Raw genomic sequence first — 18,581 nt, forward strand, 5'->3', positions numbered from 1 at the left:
ATGAACTCCTCAGTACACTGTTTCTGATAGATTTGAAGAAAAGAAAAGATAATATATGATGCTGCTGTCCAATTTATTTCGGAGAAAACAAACTACAAATCTCTGAACTTATGGTTTCCTTTCTAACATGTCTAACTTACAAAACCTTGGGGCTCTATTGTGTGGAGTTTGAATTCATCACACAACCCCTGCAGAACAATAAAATTGTTTACAAACTAAAAGAGAAGAACCAAATCCGTGAGGTTTTTTACTACTGTTAAAAAATCATGACACATCCTATACAGCTTATAACAACTCTGCAATAAACAAGTTGTAAGACATTTGCAATTTAACTCGACTGTCTAAAATCAATATCACAACCAGCATGGATATTGGCAAGGCAAATCAGATATTTCCTGTGCTTGAAAGCGGATGATATAATTTCTGGTCATGACAAATTCACCTAACAAATTTTTCACATAAAAACACTGCACTGTCGCCAGATGGACCTCTTCCATATAACATTGGAATGAAGCCCTGAAAACAAATGACCGGACACTTGCGACTAGTTGGAAAAATGCGTCCAAGAGTGATGGTTTCTCTTCCTACAAACCATCAACAAATGAACATTAAGCTACAGAAAAACAAGCAAATTGTCCCTCTTTAAAGAAGAAAAAAAGTTGCCCTCCATACACCTCTTACCTCTATTTCAACTGCTGCTAGGAATGTGGAAATTTAAGCATACTCCCCTGGTTTCTTGTTGGCTGCATGAACAGAGGATGAGGCTTCCATAGTTAATTCCATTCTTTTGTTTTTGGCAGCTCTGATCTGGTCTGCAAATGAAAATTCTTTCTGCATTTTTTCTCTCTTTATAAGCTCTAGATCCAGTTTCTCAAAAGCTGAGATATGCGACATGACTATGCCCCCTCGAGCAGCAGCTTGTCCATTTGTTGAAGTTTTTCTTTCAAACTATTAAGAAGAAAGAGAATTCAGTAACACACTCAAACAAACAACATTGGAAAAGGTGATGCCATTTAAAAACAACAGATTAGAAAACATGAAGGAAAATAATTAATATGCTGATCTAGCAAGGTTCCCTAAATGTTTAAAGCCAAGAGATCAAGAACAGAGGGTGAGATAGTGCGGATTTCAAATTGGCCTCAAGAAGAAGAAATTTTGCAAGCTGGTTTATGAATCAAGAAAATAATTTTGCAATATACAAGATTTTAACCTTAGCCCTGTCTCAAATATGAAAAGCAATAATTACCCATTTTTTCTATCCACCGTCAGTTTCTTTACATATATCAAACCATTATGGTGCAATGTTAAACAGATTTCATCTGTAATTTGAACAGTCCTCCTCCCCCTCCAAAACTCACTTCTCTGTGACCTACTCATGAACTTAACATTGTATGCTTAGCGATACTATTTATTTATGCTAAGTTTGTGAGTGATATGATATGTCATGTATTTCTAATTTATATATGGTGAACTACATAATTGCTTCTAGCTATAATTTAGTATTGTCTTGGCTACTGAGCAATTACCGTCATTAATCTCTGCTTACAATTCCGCCCTTGAAGAACTGTCAACTCTTCAGTATCTTCATAGACTTCTCCATCTTTTCTCCTCTCACGAGCAATCCTTGCCATATTTTTTTCTTTAACTTGTTCTGCTGTCATTGCCCTTTTCTTTGCCCTCTCCTTCGCCTTTTCCTTTTTCTTTTCAGCAGCCAGCCGAAGCTCTTGGAGATGTAATTTTTGCTTTATCTTCTCATAGCTATCCCAACAGAGCTCTTGCTGTCCGCTACCACCTTTCTTAGCCGCCTCTGCTATGCTTTCAACCCATGACAGAAATAATTTCTCCCTTAACCGTTTCCATTTTAAACGCTGTCCCCAAACACGTCTAAGTGAAGAACGCATTTTTGCCTTGGACTGGGCACTACATAACAGTCCATTTTTTTGTCAAATTTTTGCCTTGGACTCAGTCACTCAGAGCAAGAAATAACATTAAACAAAGAAACTAAAATAGAAAATGTATCTTTCATCAAAGATGCGCTGCAACCTTCAACTATTGGCTTCTACTGGTCACATTATGTTCATGAAAGCAAAAAATTCACGTTTACTTGTTCAGCAGGCCTAAAAAACCTTAAACTAAGTTATCTCTCTCCCTCCCTCCCAAAAAAGGCAAGGAAGATAAAGCTTACAAGTAGATATCCAAAGTTCATAATACAATCTGAGGCCCATTTAAGGGGTTTCACAAGTTTATTTATTCCCCTCTTCCTTTGATGAATGATTCATTAACTTGCCAAACTATTCTCACAGGAGAATTCGAGAAAGAAATAAACATATAGTTTAGGGCGCTTGCTTTCCTTTACATTATATCACCATACTTCTTATGATTACGCAAACATTATTCAATGGCCCATACAGGGCTAATAACCATTTTAACAAGAAGCGACTGTTAGAACTCGTTCAATCTTAAAGGTGCCTCCAGACAAGTTTACAGCATTAAGTTCCCGACTTCTGTACATGTAATCATTTTGAGAGTCATCAAATAGGCATCAATCACAGCATTTGTCTTTCTTTCCATCTCTGTGCATATAACTAACTTGACATTGGGTTGTAAACTACAATTTACTTTCCACTCAGTCAAAGCAGAAACCTATCTCTTGGTATTTGAAAACGACAACCCAGCTAATTAATTTATAAAGTTCTTTTGTTTCTGTCACAGAAAAACAAAGTTCTTATGTTTCACAGCTAATTAATTATATCTGACAAAGATTGTGAGTGTACCTATGAGGCCGGGGATGCTCAGACATCTTCTTTCTAACCTGAAACCAATTGAGGGTGAACGAAAGAGCAATTGTTTAATTAAAAAAACAGCTGATTGAAAAATGAAAGCCTTTTTCTTTTCTCCTTACATGAGTTGTGTAGTGCTTTCAACTGAAAAGGGAATCCAAAAATATGATTGACAAACTTCCAACCATTTTCAAAACAATTCTGTTATTTCACCTTTTGATATAAACTCTTACATTCTAATTCAAAAAGACCCATATCGTGAAGAAAATATCATAAAACTTATTGTATCTTACATGACTTCACCTTGGGGTCTTTTAAGGCTTCTATTGTTCTCTGTTTGATTCGCTCACAAGTCTCTGCATTACATGCAAGATCGCAACTTTAGATTCAACCAAATGTATGAGATTTAAAATCCAATAAAAAAAAAATTACACTCTATCTCTAGTTACCCGAACTATGTTTCCTGCCTTTGTTCCATGGTACTCTCCCTTTGTTGGCTAGTCCTATTTTTTTTCGTCTCTGTCTTTCCTTCTCTTCCTTGCTAATACTGTCTGGAGAGTCAGTATGATGCATTGATTGAACCTCCCTGATCGAGCTTTGCTTCTCATATGAATTCATGCCAAGTATAGAATGGCAGACATTGAGAATATCAAATTTCTCAGCCATGTCAGCACTGATGTGCATGTTTCCCAAAGAATGAAATCTAGGGAATGAATGAACAAAAGTATACAAGGGAGGCCAATTCTTCAAAACAGGTAAATGATAATTCAAATGCTGTGTGTTCTGTGGGAAGTGAGTGGGCTCCACCACATAACCAAACAGCGGAACATGATTGAGAGTTGAGTGTGAAGCAGTCAATCTCCTGACAGAAACTCAAAAATGTGATATCAGGACGGTGGTTATACAAATTCCAGATCAATCTGAAGCCGGTTTCATTTATTAAAATTATCAACCTATATATCAATGCAAACATACATATGTGTATATAAATCACTTAATAATAAATGCACCATACATGCAGGAGAGAAATAACTCTACCACAGTATTAATCAGATGCAAACCCTCCATATGCATGGACTTTTAAATCGACCAAGCAAATTATCATGCATACAAGGGACAAATACTAACTACATGCGAGACCATTTGTCCAAGAACTTCACCAGAATGCCAACATGGTTGGTATTTTATTACATAGCCATCGTAGAAGTGTTGTTGAAATGAGGAACAGAAACCTGAGCGGCAACTTTACTTGTAGAATAACTGTACTGGTAACAACTCAGTTTGATGAAATATAAAAACATCGACTGTGTGACAATTTCCCACCCTAAGCATTGCCAGCTACTCAGCAAGTATGCAAATTGATAAACTTCATGTTAATTGCATGATGAAATCACCCAATTGAACTTAGCATTGCTAAATAGAACCAGCCGCACTAGGGATTTGAACTCAAATCTTCATGCTAGCAGTAGAACAATCCTTTGAACATTGACCACTCTTTTCAATTATCAGTATTGCATATGTCACCACTAATATCACCTAGGAAACCTCATTTCTGATGCAAATTTCTGACATTTGCATATAAACCCAATTATATAGCACACACCAAATCTGCACTGAGGTCAGAAAATGTACAAATTTTGATTCATGAAACTGCCACTTACTGAAGATATAAACCACCCCCTCCCCTCCTTTTTTTGCTTTCATTTTCATTTTCATAAGGGAATAATCAATTAAGAATACAAGACAGGAAAAGTATAAAACTAGACTGAAGCATTCACAATCTTTGCTTTTCCTCTAATTTCTTTTAAAGTCTCAATTTTTGGAGGTGATTGAGAAAATAGGCAAGAAGAGAAACATAATGCGGAGGAAACCGTTTTCAAGAAATGCGTTAATCTTCTGGAGAGAGAGAGAGAGAGAGAGAGAGAGAGAAGAGCCAACTTACAGGTGAAAGAACGGCATTTCAAGGTGGAAGATAAGGGAGACGAGGGTGCAGGCAAACCAGACCCGTTTCGCAAAAAAACGCGGATTTTAGAGCTTTCAATTGGTACCCGCCCTTCCGACAAAACAAAACGGCTTGGGCCTTGGCCCAAATATATATACCATACAGATTTTGCTAACATGAGTCGCACATGTGCTCGTCTCCCATGATAATGTGGACTAAATTTATACATTATGTTGTTTAATAATGTGGACAAAAATTATGGCCTTACCATTTAAAGGGAGACAAAACATGAACACGAGAGAAACAAACACATAAAAATAAATTTCATCAAGAGAGAAACAACTGTATAAGTGCAGTCACACCATGCACTTTGAAACCAGTAAAGAACTAGAGAACGAGATCTCATCAAGAATAAACTCACGACATCTTACAAACCAAGTTCCAGTACCGTGTTAATCAATCACTAGCCCTAGATGTTAAAGATATCAGGGAATTGGCCAACAATGCGCCGATTGAGCTTAGGAAATGGGAAATTGGACTCGAAAGAGGCTCGTTGTAATGATGATGGGCTGATGGGCCATTACAACAAGTAAAGTTAAAGGGAGCAAGTTATATCGATTTGGGCTCTTAAGAAGCCCAACATACCTAACGCCGCTCTTTGACAGCGGCCCATCCCTTGTGCAAACCAATATATAAAAGGGGACCACACAGAAGAATCAAGGCAAACCCCTCCGAATACGCAGTCACAAGATTCACAACCCTCCCTCTCTGTTTCTCATCAAAGGGTTAGGGTTTATCTTCTCCTCTCTCTCTCCCAATGGATCCATCTAAGAAGCGAAAGCTGGACGAGAACGGCGTCGTTCTGGACACCGACTCCTCCTCCATCCCTAAACTCTCCCCCGAAGACGCTCGCAAGCTCATTGAGCGATTCAACCCCGATCAACTCATCGACATTCTCCAAGACGCCGTCACCCGCCACGTGGACGTCCTTGACGCCGTCCGATCGATCGCCGATCTCGACGCCTCGCAGCGCAAGCTCTTCATCCGAGGCCTCGGCTGGGACACCACCACCGAGGGCCTCCGCGCTCTGTTCTCCGCCTACGGCGAGCTCGAGGAGGCCATCGTCATCCTCGATAAGGTCACCGGAAAATCCAGGGGCTACGGCTTCGTCACATTTAGACACGTCGACGGCGCTCTCTTAGCCCTAAAAGAGCCGAGCAAGAAGATCGACGGTCGCATGACCGTGACTCAGCTCGCGGCCGCAGGGAATTCGAGCTCCAATGTCAGCTCCAACAACGCAGCCGACGTGTCGTTGCGGAAGATTTATGTAGCCAATGTGCCGTACGACATGCCGGCGGATAAGCTCTTGGCGCATTTTTCTTTCTATGGGGAGATAGAGGAGGGGCCGCTAGGGTTTGACAAGCAGACTGGGAAGTGCAAAGGGTACGCGCTGTTTGTGTATAAGACTCCAGAGGGCGCTCAGGCTGCGCTGGTCGATCCGGTGAAGAACATCGAGGGGAGGCAATTGACTTGTAAATTGGCGATTGATGGGAAGAAGGGCAAGCCAGACGGGCCCGGTCAGGGTCAAGGACCTGGGAGTGGCCCTAATGCGCACGGGGACGGTATGGGGCTGGCACAACCGTCTTCGATTGCCGGGCAGTATGGCGGGCCCGGTGGGATTGGGTCGTATGGTGGGTTTTCCAGTGGGCACCAGGGCCCACCTCCGTTGGGTCATCATCCGTTAGGTGGCCCCGGGCTGTCGTCTGTTGGAAATCAGGTGAATTCGGGTTTGGGTGCTGGTGGTGGGTATGGGGCCGGGTTGGGTGGGCCTTATGGTAATTACGGCGGGCCTGGTTCGGTGGGTTATGGTTTAGGTGGCGCTGGTGGGTTGGGTGGAGCTGGTGGTGGACTTGGTGGTGCTGCGTCTGGTGGTGGAGCTCCCGGTGGCGGTGTGGGTACTGGGTCGTCTTTGTATGGATTGGCGCCAAGTTCAGCTGGGTTGCCCTCTAGTAGGTTCCCAGAGAGCGGGCACTACGGCTTGTCGTCCTATCAGAATCAGCACCACCAGCAAGCTGGAACATCACCCATGCCTAGGGTTCCGCCAGGGGGGATGTACCCGAATGTGCCACCTTATTACTGAGGTATTTTCGTTGCTTTAATACTGTGCTAGTGAATTTTTTTGGCATTATTTGGTCTTTGTTAGGATCACTGTGCATTGTGGCTTGCGTGGTTGTTGCTTTATAATGGTTCCTTTGCGTCAGTTCTTGCATTTGTTCTTTGTTACACGTGCCTTGCCTAGGATCCATGGCGTCTCTGTTTGTGAATTTCCTTGTCTTTGTGACTGTTGAAATTCACTTTGGTTTTGTTGCGAAGAGTGTTCTTTTTGCATAATTTTTCCCTTGGTTGTAGTATTTCTCTTTTCTTTGCCTTCTTTTGTTATGAGTGTTTGTTTTTTGTGTCAAATATTTTTATGCACTTCTCTGTATCCTATCCTCCTAGTGTTGCCTCTAAAGTTTCAATCTGAGCATAATTATAAGATAAAATATGTAACAGTTATGTTATAATCTATCTTGTTAGATCAGATGTAGTAAACAACCAAAACCAATGGAGTTGCCAACTGAATCTAATTCGTCAAAAAAAAAACATAAAAAGGAGGAGCATGTAGCCTGTCTTGTGCCTATATTAACCAATGTTTTAATTTCTGGTAAGCTCGTATGACTGAGTTTGAGTTTTAATGAGTTTCACAATGCTTATTGTTTTAGTCTGTGATAGTTGAAGTACATATTTCTGTTATTGTAGTGTTTGCTACTTTTACTTAACTAATGTATTTCATAAAACTGGATGATGCATTCATTTGTACTTTTTACCTCTTACATATGGATGATTGTAGGGATGTTGGGATGCTGGTTCTTTAAGATATGCTTTGTTCTGTTGATTGTGTTGTCAAACATTTTTGTTCAGTGATTTTGTTCGAGTATGGATGAGGTTGCATGCACATTTTATTTTAAATTAATTTGTATTGAGGTCCCAAATGTCTCTCTTTCTGGGACGCTGGGGGATGCTTTTCTTCTTGTGTCTGGTGGTATAGTTTTCATTTGGGATGTGATGGGAATGATTCAACATCGTAACATAATTTTACGTTCAAATGTGGTGATCATGGTATTACATGCCTCATGAGCTTTGTGTGGGGTTGGAGTTTTCTCAGTGTGTAGTTTTCATCCCATTCTTTGAGTGTCTCTCGGTATAAGTATTCTTGAATAAATATAAAAAGGTTTCAGATGTGAACTGTGATGGAATAATTTGGAGGTGACATATGAATTTTGGCTTTAGACATTGAGGCTAATGTAGTTGAAATTGTATGGGTTGATCTTTAGTGATACAATTTAGTTGAAGGGTTAATAAAATAGTGGGATTATGCTGGTGCTTTCCATTTTAATGTATTCTCAATGCACACATTTATATGATGAAAATGTACTTGTTGGATGGAAACTCTGGCTTGGGCTCAAGTTCTGCATTAAACCATCAAATTGATTTTGATTGATGGGAACCAACTCTTTATTGTAAATGTCACTATTATGCCCCTTTAATATGCTGTTACATATTTGTAGCCTGTTGTAAGACGATAGAAGTCATTTTCAGAAATTTGTTTGATTGTGCCATAAATTTGTTTTTGGGCATTTTTGGTTTTTCTTGTCATTAATGTCTGCATTTCTCAGCTTGGTTGTTCTCTCTTGTTTTACCACTGTTTTCAAAAAAAATTGGGTAACACATGAGCTGTCGCTATGCTTTGTGTGCTGTTTTGGTTATTTATTTCAAGTTGCGTGAACTCTGTTTTACATGGTTGTTGAGTGGAGCTGTTTGCGTGCTTTATGGTTCAATTGAGTGATGGATTGAGTTGTTGATGGATGTTTGATTCAGGTGTATGACCGCTTGTTGGGCGCTGATGCTTTATCTGGTTCTGGTGATTGCGTGATTGCAGATATATGCTCTGGTTTGATGATTGTATTAGCTGTGCTTTTATCGCCTCTTCCTCACATCATCTGAACCTTTTAAGATGTAGGTTGTTTCTGAGTTGTGGTAGCCAAAGTGACTAAATTAGATTAGTCTTTTGTATTCTGTCAGGTACTGATGTGTTATGTGAGTTATGTTTTTTTCAATATAAAGTATAGTTTTGTTTTTATAATTGCAGATTTACATTTTCTTTTACATCGAGAAAATATGTATGGCCGTTGTTTCGCTGACATGTTTATTTGATTATTGGTGTGACTTTGTTTTTATGGAGCTCTTCAAGGTGGCTGCTACCTAGTTTATTACTGCTGTTATTTTTGTATTAGAAATGCGCACACATGTAACAATCTTAAATGTACACGGTTCTGATTCTGCTGGTGAGGTTATTCCCTACCCATATTTTTTATGAACAAGCGTAATTGTTTTCCGTTGGTTTTTAAACCCAATGCAGGAATTTTGGTTTCCTATTTATCAGATGTCTTGACCATATTGTCTCTATAACTGCAGTGTGTTTATTCGTGAGTTTGTTCTTTTATTCGTTGTGAGGCTTCATTTCGCCTCTATGTTTATACTTTGATAAATATCTAAGGGTTTGATTATTCATCAGAGGAGGTCAAGATTAGCGTTGTGTGATATGTATATTTTTGTATAGACATTGCTTATATTTTGTGGTAATATTGTTGCAGTGGAACATAGTAGGCTTCTGGTTGTTGACTAAAAAGCTCTGTTGTGTTGGTGACAGTAGAAATCTTGATTGTGAAAATGACAGAACATACATCAAGCCTTTATGATTAGCTTGTTGGACTTTCTGAAAGTGAGTGTAGCATTGACTGCAATTGAGTTTTGATGGACGGTTTATTATGTTTTGGTTCATGTGGTGTTTCTCAATTTGAGAGGAGGTTTTTGGTTGATTGTTGGGAGCTGTTCATTTGTTTATGGACATGAATATTTTTATTTTTATTTTTTAAGGGGATGGGTGGGTGAGAGGGCCAGCTTTGCGCATTGTGTTGTTTCTGCTTAGTTTTTTATATGACAGCTTTTTGGTCTATCATGGTTTTTTTATTTCTTAGTAGACCTTGTGCTGCATCTCAGTTCAATTTCTATGTAGTTATCCTCTAGTGCAGCGATTTTGACACTGTTGGTCTATCCATTGTATCCAGTGTGATGATGTAGCTTTCTCCTTTCCTTTTTTTATTATTTATTTTTAGATTGTTTGGTGTAGGTTGACTGACATACTCATTTACATTTATTGTGACTTATGGTTGAGCTATATCTGCTGTTTTTTAGGCAGGTTTCAGTCTTTGCTCTTTCCTGGTTCCAATAGATATGGAATGACCTCCTAAGAATTATATGCTCTTTCGTGACTGAGCTATCAGCGTCCCTACGTGGATGTGTTGGATTTCCTAGTTACACAGTTTTTTAATCTTATCAAATTTCGAACTTTGAACCTCTTCTAACAAGGTGGAGGGAAATACCACTAGACTAATATGGCTTTCTTTGGCCTGTACTTCTTTATTCTGTTTCTTTCTTTTTTGAGTTTGGAGGGTTGAATTTCCCCCACAAAATGAAAAAAAATGAGGTTTGTCTCGTATCCTATGCTAAATTCCCTAGCTTTGTCGGGAAAATAGTGTTCTTGACATCTCTAGGAAATGCAAAATAAGTATTGAAGTGGTCGCCATCATTATTAGAAGTTTGCCTTGACTTTTTGCTGTGGCTGTAAGCTGAATTTCTTTTAAATTGAATGATTGTGGTAATGCATTGAGTGAAAAATGGGTCGACTAGATGTTGCAGGGTTTCTAGTTGTTTTTAGTATGATAGATAAATATGCAAGTTGCACAATTTCAGACATTTAGTTCTGTATGATGTCTTGATTCTTTGTGTGCTGTTATTCAATTAGTGGCTGGATGTGCATGTTTCTGTGGTTCTTCATGTCTTCCGTGTGTTCTTGTACATGGTGGCTGACAACCATTGCATTATATACGCTTGATTTTCTGAAATTTTGAGGAGTTACCCTTTTTTTTTTTTTGGTTCACTGCGAGTGAGTTTTTGGTGTTGAGGGTGGTGTTCAATTCGAGGGCCACAAGTGATGTAAGGAGGGAAATTGTGTTAACAAACCCCTGCCAGATGACCGACCGGCAGAATGGTTATCGGGATGCAGATGACATTTGCTGCATTGAAGCTCCCAATGCCTAAAAACTATGTCGAATGGTGGCTGCCAAAGGCATCATGTTTCATGCTTTCCTTTCGGATAAATGATGCTGGGCGCTCTGTGTTGAAAGTTGTACAAGAGCATCTCCAACCGATGTGTTAAAAGTGCCACATAGACATTTAACGGCTAGAAATAACATCTCATATAACTCCAACTAATGTGTCAAAGTGATATGGAATGAAGGCTGGAGGTTGAAATGTTATTTTGACATCTCAAAGCAAGATATTAAACGAATATTTTATTATTTTTAAAAGATAGTTGGCTGTTACTTTCATTTATTATTTTCTTTTTTTTTTTTTTTATCTTAAATGATATGATTGTTACAATAATATTTATTTCATATATTAGGTGGAGTGTAAAACTGTGTAAATGTCAAATTGCTACATCACATCAAATTTAAATTGGATGTTTGGTATTTGACATTTTCAACTCTAAAGTTAAATCCTTTGATGTTAAAATTGAAAATACCCTCTGAACGTGACCAATAAAAAGTTAATGAAAAGTGAATGGAGAATCAATATATCCTACTTTATTCTTGGTGCCTTTGTTTTATTTATGACGTGGATTTTGTCATCAATTGGCGAGTTGGATAAGTATGTGGAAACTTGAAAGCCAATTTAGTTGGCCTCAACTCAACTCAGCTGCTTCAAGTTGGCATAGTCGTGTATAATATCTAATCATGACATCATAAATGTGCCTGTTCAATTCCCCCCCAAAAAAAGAGTAATGGCTATCCCAAAATGTCTTTTTCTCTTTTTAGTAATTAATATTTTTTTTAGTAGGGGATCGAACTTGAGTACAAGAACACGAACACAATCAACTAGTCCAACTCCAGCCTTTCCAAAATTTCTTTAATTTAAGTTACTTGACCTCAACTTTTCATTCAATTCAGAAATTGATAGAACAGGACATATCATGCTAGCCATGCCAATTATTTCTCTCTAACTCTTAAATCTTTAGGTTCTATGCAAAATCCCAAAACAAATACATATTTTTTGGCCCGAGTTAGGAGAAGGGGGTGGGGAACTCACACGCATATGCACAATTTGAAGCTAAGATCATTTGGAAGCACACCTAAAATTCAGGCGACTAACACCCCTTTTTATTCTTTAATATTCTTTGGAAATTATGATATTTTTTAATTAACAAGGGGACATATAAGCCTTGTTATTTTTTATAAACACCTTGTTATCAGGTTGTAATCTGTCAACATAAACAGAATAAACTGTTAATTCATAGTCATAGCGGAATCAGATTCGTTAGAGGTTATGGCTTTTAATTCAAGTGGACTTACAAAGGCTACACCAGTCCAAGGTTTATGCAAAATATTTTTTTAATTTGGTTCTTCACGTTCATGAGTTGAAGACTTTATGCTAACCGTGCCGCAGAATTTGGTTCTTGTTTAATTCATGTTGAAACTTCACAAGTTCTGTATGAAGCCAAGAAGATGATACTTCCAATTTTTAATTTCAAATCAATTATTTCTTTTATATTTATAGAAAGCCACAGATTTTATTCCATGAAGAGAACTAACATAAACAAAAGTGGATTAAGGCTTAAAGGATTAGGCGAGCCTCTCCACAAATAAAAGTGAAGTCGTACAACTTATACATCCATTAGCTTAGCCTCAATTATTTTACATATTTTTTGTTGGAGCAGATGCTCTATAAAATAGAAGCACTCTACAACAGTACAAAAGATAGCAAAAAAACTATCCGAACCACAAATGTGAAAGGCATGGACAATAGCATAATCTTCAAAGCTTACTCTCAATTATTGAGTACTAATTAAAAGTCACTTTCAATTTAAATATTTTCAGATCAAATTATAGTGAAAAGGAAAACAAAATGTTATAATGCATACAATAATGGGATCAATAAACTTTTGGTCATTGTCTTGTAACTTTTCCTATATCTCTATAAACCTTATCAAAAAAAAAAAATTTAAAAACTCTTTAGAAGTTTAGTCGGACTAAAATTATACCTACTTATGTTTTGTAATTTTTAACAAAGTATTATTTGAGTAATTAACATAAGAAAGAGGTTCTTAAAACCCTGCCCACAGCCCTTCTTCCTAAACCTCTCTCTCTCTCTCTCTCTCTCTCTCTCTCTCTCTCTCCGCCATAACCAAAGGTCCAAGTTCAACTCAGCTTACTGGTCACACCACAGGCTACAGCTTTCCGGTAATTCATCTCCTCTCCATCGTCCTCCTCCTCGTGCTGCTGTTTTTCTCTCTCTTCTTCATTCAAATTACGTCTCTTTTTCACTCAATTTTTTTTTTTTTTTGGTTGATCATATTCTTATTTTGGAAAAAGTTTTTCTTTTTCCGAGCTATAGTAATTAAGTGTGTGTATCTCTGTATCTTTTTATGTATTCAGAAGGCTACAGTTTTTTTATTATAAAGTTTTTGACAATGATTTAATTAAAGTATGCATTGGGGTACTGAGGTTGAATTTTATGATTGCCAGGAGTATGATCAAGTTAAATTGATCGCCTAATTGTGACAGTATGTAATTTATGTTTGAAAAACTCTGCTTTTGTTCTTGGGTATATAGCACAATTGTGACAGCACATAATTTACGCCGTGTATATATATATATATATATATATATATATATATTTTGTTGAAGAGCTAGTGAACAGGCAAACTTCTTGAACTTGGGAACTTTGAAATCGAAGAAATCGAATAGCACGATCATGAGAGTGTTTGATTCCCCCCTGCATGTTTTTACTGTTGTGTGGTATATGAACAAGTATTTTATATTTTTATTCTACAAAATAATGATCCTCAAATAAATATACACACATACAATCTCGGTGGTGATGGTTACCGTGGATATTTTCGGTTCACTGTGTTCTCCAGAATGCTAACCCTCAATTCCTTTAAGTGGTTGGTGTAGACCTTGATTTCCTATTTCTGTACATCCAATCTCATTACATTTTTCTGAGTTTTAATTTTTTATTCTTTTTATTTCCATCATAAATAATTTGGTTTATTGATTGATCGTTTCATGCATTTATTCACCATCAGGTTTAGTGTTTACTTTGATTCTATTTTCTAGTTGGTTTGACTTCAAAATATCGCATGTGGTGATTCTGTCTCCTATAGTTTTTGGTATTCCATTTTATGCAGTTACGGTGCTTCCCATAACCTGTACCTTAGCCTTTTGTGAACTTTTGTGCACAGTTCTGATAATACTTGAAAAATTTGCAATCTGTTACTTAATGTGAACGTATGGTGCTAGTACTTGTAAAACTCTACCAAACTCTTTGTATTTCATATACTGTGACATTCTATACAAAGCCTTGGAGGACACTGAAACTTTCTTGGGATTGAATGTATATTTTTTGGTGAGAGTATAACCTTTATGTTTTAAGACGTTCAAACTAGTCAATTTGATGGCTATTAGTTGCTATTGTGTTTCTTGCACTGGGATGTTAACTTGTACTGTCCTCTCTGGGTAATGCAAACCATTAAAGAGAATATCATTTGACTGGCTGTAGGTGAAGTTCAGAATTCATCATGGATTTAAAAAAACTCAAAGGTATGAATTGGGTTGGAAACATTTACCAGAAATTTGAAGCAATCTGCCAGGAGGTGGATGATATTGTGAATCAGGTAATAATGAAAGAAAAAAACCCAAAAAAAGGGTCTTAAGTGCTTCTGGACTTCAATTAATTTTGTTGCTGCTGCTAACTAGTGACTGCAGCTATCAATTCCTCTCGTAATATTGAATGATTTCTTTCACAGGATACAATTAAATATGTCGAAAACCAGGTGCAGACAGTGGGCAAAAGTGTGAAGAAACTCTGTTCTGATGTCGTCCAAGATTTAATTCCTCCTTTAGGGAATCCTGTTAATCATGATGCTCAAGAGGTGGCTATTACATATAATTCTGCCATTAGTACTAAGTCAAGGGAAGACTTGGAGGAAAATTCTTCGGATGAAATTGAAAAGCAATCACCTGCAGAGCCCAATGTAATGGATCCTGTGATAAACCAGCCGAGTCTTGTCTCTAGTAAATATTTCCTTGCAGATCAACCTAGCTCTCCAACATCAATGGATAGTTCTGAGGTGTCAGAGTCCGACGTATCTGTGGGAAAGATTCATGAAGTTTTTTCAAATGAAAATTCTTTAGGTGCAACTGAAATGAAATCACCTTCAGAGCCCCATGTAATGGATCCTGTGACAAACCAGCTGAGTACTGTGTCTTGTAAATATCAACTGGCAGATCAACCTAGTTCTCCAACTTCAATGGATACTCTTGAGCTGTCAGAGTACGACTTGTCTGTGGAAAAGATAGATGAAGTTTTGACAAATGAAAAGTCTTTAGATGCAACAGAAGAATCACCTACAGAGTGCTATGTAATGGATCCTGTGACAAACCAGCTGAGTCTTGGCTCTAGTAAATTTTACCTTGCAGATCAACCTTATTCTCCAACTTCAATGGATACTCTTGTGCTTTCGGAGGCTTACTTTTCAGTAGAAAATCAAGAGTCTTTAGATGCAACAGAAAATCAATCACCACCAGAGCCCAATGTAATGGATCCTGTGACAAACCAGCCGAGTCTCATCTCTTGTGAATGTCACATTGCAGATCAACAAAGTGCTCCAATTTCAATGGATACACTTGAGGTGTCTGAGTCCGACTTTTCTGCGAGAAAGATTGATGAAGTTTTGACAAATGGAATTTCTTTAGATGCAACTAAAAATCAATCACCTACAGAGCCCAGTATAATGGATCATGTGGCAAACCAGCTGAGTCTTGTCTCTTCTAAATATCACCTTGCAGATCAACTTAGTTCTCCAACTTCCATAAATACTCTTGGGGTGTCAGAGTCTGACTTGTCTGTGGGGAAGATTGATGATAATTTGACAAATGAAAACTCAGATGCAAATAATGAAGAAATTTCCATAAAAATGCTGGATTTAACTTCTCCTGTTGTGTCAGAACACTTTACAGAGTCACCATTTCAGGTATTTGCTCACAGTAATTATGAAAATAGGCATACTTTTTTGCCTGAGGTTGCACCTATATCCCCAGCACATGGATTGGAGTTTGAATCCCAGCAAAAATATACTGTTTGTTCAGATGAAATTTTGAATGTTTCTGGTGCTTCAAATACTACTACTAAAATGGTCTTTTCAGATGTATCTGGGGAGGATACTATAGCGGAGATGGGAATTGCACCCTTCAGCAGCTGTAATGCAAAGGAATCACTTAGGCTCTTTGAATGTTCACCTGAAAACTTATCCCTGGAAGCAATGTTTTCTCATAATTATGTTGAGGTGACTGGGTGTGTTTCTGATGTTTCTAATGAGATCCCAACATCTGCTTCACCGTTAACTGTGTCCGGTAAAATTAAGGATGTGGATATGGGACTTTCTTCATTCAGAGGTGTCCTATCACAGGAACCAGTTGGTTAGTATTTTTGGTTCTCTCATTGTAGAAGTATTCTTGTTTTTTCTTAGACAACGGGCATTCATTAACTTATATATTTTACAGAAGAAGGCACTTCCAGAATTACGTTGACCCTGCCTCTGACAGTACCATCTGGAAAACAGCAAGTTCAGATCTGCGAGTCTGTTGATGCTCTTAATTCCTTTTCAGATATTGGTATGTTCTAGAATGCATATGCGGCACTTTAATTTATTTCCTCTCTCATCTCTCACCTTTGAAACCCCATCGGCCAAAGTCTGGAGTCTTCATTTATTTGGATTTTTATTGTAGTAACAACGATAGTGATGAGATAATAATTCTTATGTTTCAATCTTGCAGAACCTTAATGCTAAGTATTATCTTTTAAGTGATCTAGATTTGCCCCATTTTGTTTTCCAACTTAAATGTTTGTTTCCTCATTTTATTCCTCTTTGAGTTTCATTTCAAGCAATTAGATTCCTGAAGTTTCTAAACTGAGGAGGGAATCTGATTAATAACATAACAAGCTATAAGCCCAGAATCCTTTAGTAAAAGTAATTTGTAACATCATAGTCCTAACCACTTCTATTAGGAGTCTATTTATGTTATACAACCTCATTTTTTCATGGCTAACCACATGAGATTTGATGAAGAAGATTGCAATGCACCTTTAACATGCACAAGTATGAATAAGAATGTCAAATTGGACCTGACCCTTCTTTGTGACATACTTGAGATGCAGAACAGAGTTCATAATGATGTTTCAATATATAACAATGCTGGCCATGATTTTATTTTGGTATTTCGACTCTACGACTGAAGTGCCCTCTTTGTGCTATATTGCACATTGGTATACTTGGCAACTGAGGGAACTATTTTAAACCATAACTGTCCCTTGCATCTGCTTTCTATGATGTGTTTTGGATGCTACCTCTCTAATCTTGCAAAGTGTTTACAGGCCTTTCAGATGAATCAAGTTGTGATTTTTCTCACTCTAGCATGGAAACCATTGATTTGCATGATAAGGTGATGCTTGAGGAGAGCTGTGTCATTGTAGACGATAGCGTACTACATGCTATCTCTTGCAGAACAAGAAAGCTAAGATCATACAAGGTATTCCTTCCACTTCTCCAATCCTCCCTTTCTGTTTAGGTAAAGGAAATGTTGTTTTAGAAAGGTTCTGCATATTGCATTTGTTATGAATATTAACATGATGGTGGCATTCTCTGTTTCGTGTTTGAAGTGTTCTTACATAGTCTTAGTTAGAAGTCACAATTCCAGAGGGCATGTTAGGAAAGAGAAGCTGAAGGCTATAATAGCAGAGGGTTCTTTACCATGACTTTCCATGTTAAAAAATTGACTTTCTGCAAAGGAGGATTAGTGTATACTGCACATCTCAACTCTGGCCCCGGACTTTCCAGAATCCGGCCTAGTTTCAGGAACAAATCCTGGAGTTCTATTTTTTTTTTCAAGGGAAAAATACAATTTATTTCCACTCTTCTATCACTAAATAGGAATAATTAGGTTTAGTGGGCAATTGAAGGTTGACTGTGGGAAAGGTTCCTTCCTTCAATGGCAATGCCTGCTAATGGTCTGTCCAGAGTAGGTTAAGAATGTATTCAATCTCCTATTTGCATAATAAAGATTTAGATTGCAGTCACAGATCTGAACTTTGCTGAGAATCAATGATTTATCAATTTTTCATATATAAATAAATTTCTTGTACAGAAAAGAAACTAAACATGTTGCTTGAAGGTGATGCCATCAGAAATGTGAAACTGTATCAACAACTTATGTGCCTCATTAGCATGATGAGCCTGACTGTATCAATTTTTCATTTGCTTTGTTGTATACAGAAAAGAATCCAGGATGCTTTTACATCAAAGAAGAGGCTGACAAAGGAATACGAACAGCTAGCAATTTGGTTTGGGGACACTGATATAAATTCCAGCCAAGAAACACTCTCTAACATGAAAAATTTGCAAACTCATGATGCCTGCGACTCTGAATGGGAGCTCCTTTAAGTAAATTAACGCTTCCCTGTAAATAATTGGATTGGTTACAAGGCTGCTTGCCTTTGCAGGTAAATATGTTGGAAATAATACCATACCGAAGATTTATGATTGTGGATGATGCCACTATTTCGTTGTTGAAATACACAAAATAAAGAAGTTAACCTTATAGTATCGAGTTCTATCTGGTCGGTATTTGTTTCTTTCTGAG

General features: G+C 37.7%; 3 protein-coding genes across 4 annotated transcripts; 2 read left to right on the forward strand and 1 right to left on the reverse strand.

The window, feature by feature from the left end:
• Positions 1-31: 31 nt before the first annotated feature.
• Positions 32-4,849, reverse strand: LOC103326136 (histone-lysine N-methyltransferase, H3 lysine-79 specific-like protein). Of its 2 annotated transcripts, XM_089048377.1 has the most exons (7): positions 4,723-4,849; positions 3,230-3,642; positions 3,084-3,136; positions 2,775-2,812; positions 1,527-1,920; positions 682-948; positions 32-584 (listed from the first exon to the last, which is right to left on the reverse strand). In XM_089048377.1, the coding sequence occupies exons 1-6, from the start codon at positions 4,737-4,739 to the stop codon at positions 715-717; spliced, it is 1,149 nt and encodes a 382-aa protein (XP_088904503.1). In that variant the 5' UTR covers positions 4,740-4,849; the 3' UTR covers positions 32-584; positions 682-714. The 2 variants fall into 2 exon arrangements, with proteins under 2 accessions (XP_088904503.1, XP_088904502.1); XM_089048376.1 differs by having other exon boundaries at positions 32-948.
• Positions 4,850-5,429: 580 nt separating this feature from the next.
• On the forward strand, positions 5,430-8,905 carry LOC103326076 (RNA-binding (RRM/RBD/RNP motifs) family protein). The gene is made up of 2 exons (XM_008228284.2): positions 5,430-6,863; positions 8,641-8,905. The coding sequence occupies exon 1, from the start codon at positions 5,540-5,542 to the stop codon at positions 6,860-6,862; it is 1,323 nt and encodes a 440-aa protein (XP_008226506.2). The 5' UTR covers positions 5,430-5,539; the 3' UTR covers position 6,863; positions 8,641-8,905.
• A 4,054-nt stretch (positions 8,906-12,959) lies between these two features.
• LOC103326075 (mucin) lies at positions 12,960-18,544 on the forward strand. Its single transcript, XM_008228283.3, has 6 exons — positions 12,960-13,121; positions 14,443-14,557; positions 14,690-16,361; positions 16,446-16,556; positions 17,317-17,471; positions 18,215-18,544. Exons 2-6 carry the CDS (start codon positions 14,462-14,464, stop codon positions 18,380-18,382), a joined length of 2,202 nt encoding a protein of 733 aa, XP_008226505.2. The 5' UTR covers positions 12,960-13,121; positions 14,443-14,461; the 3' UTR covers positions 18,383-18,544.
• Positions 18,545-18,581: the final 37 nt, after the last annotated feature.

The sequence above is a fragment of the Prunus mume genome, linkage group LG3, assembly GCF_029339155.1.
Source record: "Prunus mume cultivar Tortuosa linkage group LG3, ASM2933915v1, whole genome shotgun sequence".
Lineage (NCBI taxonomy): Eukaryota > Viridiplantae > Streptophyta > Magnoliopsida > Rosales > Rosaceae > Prunus > Prunus mume.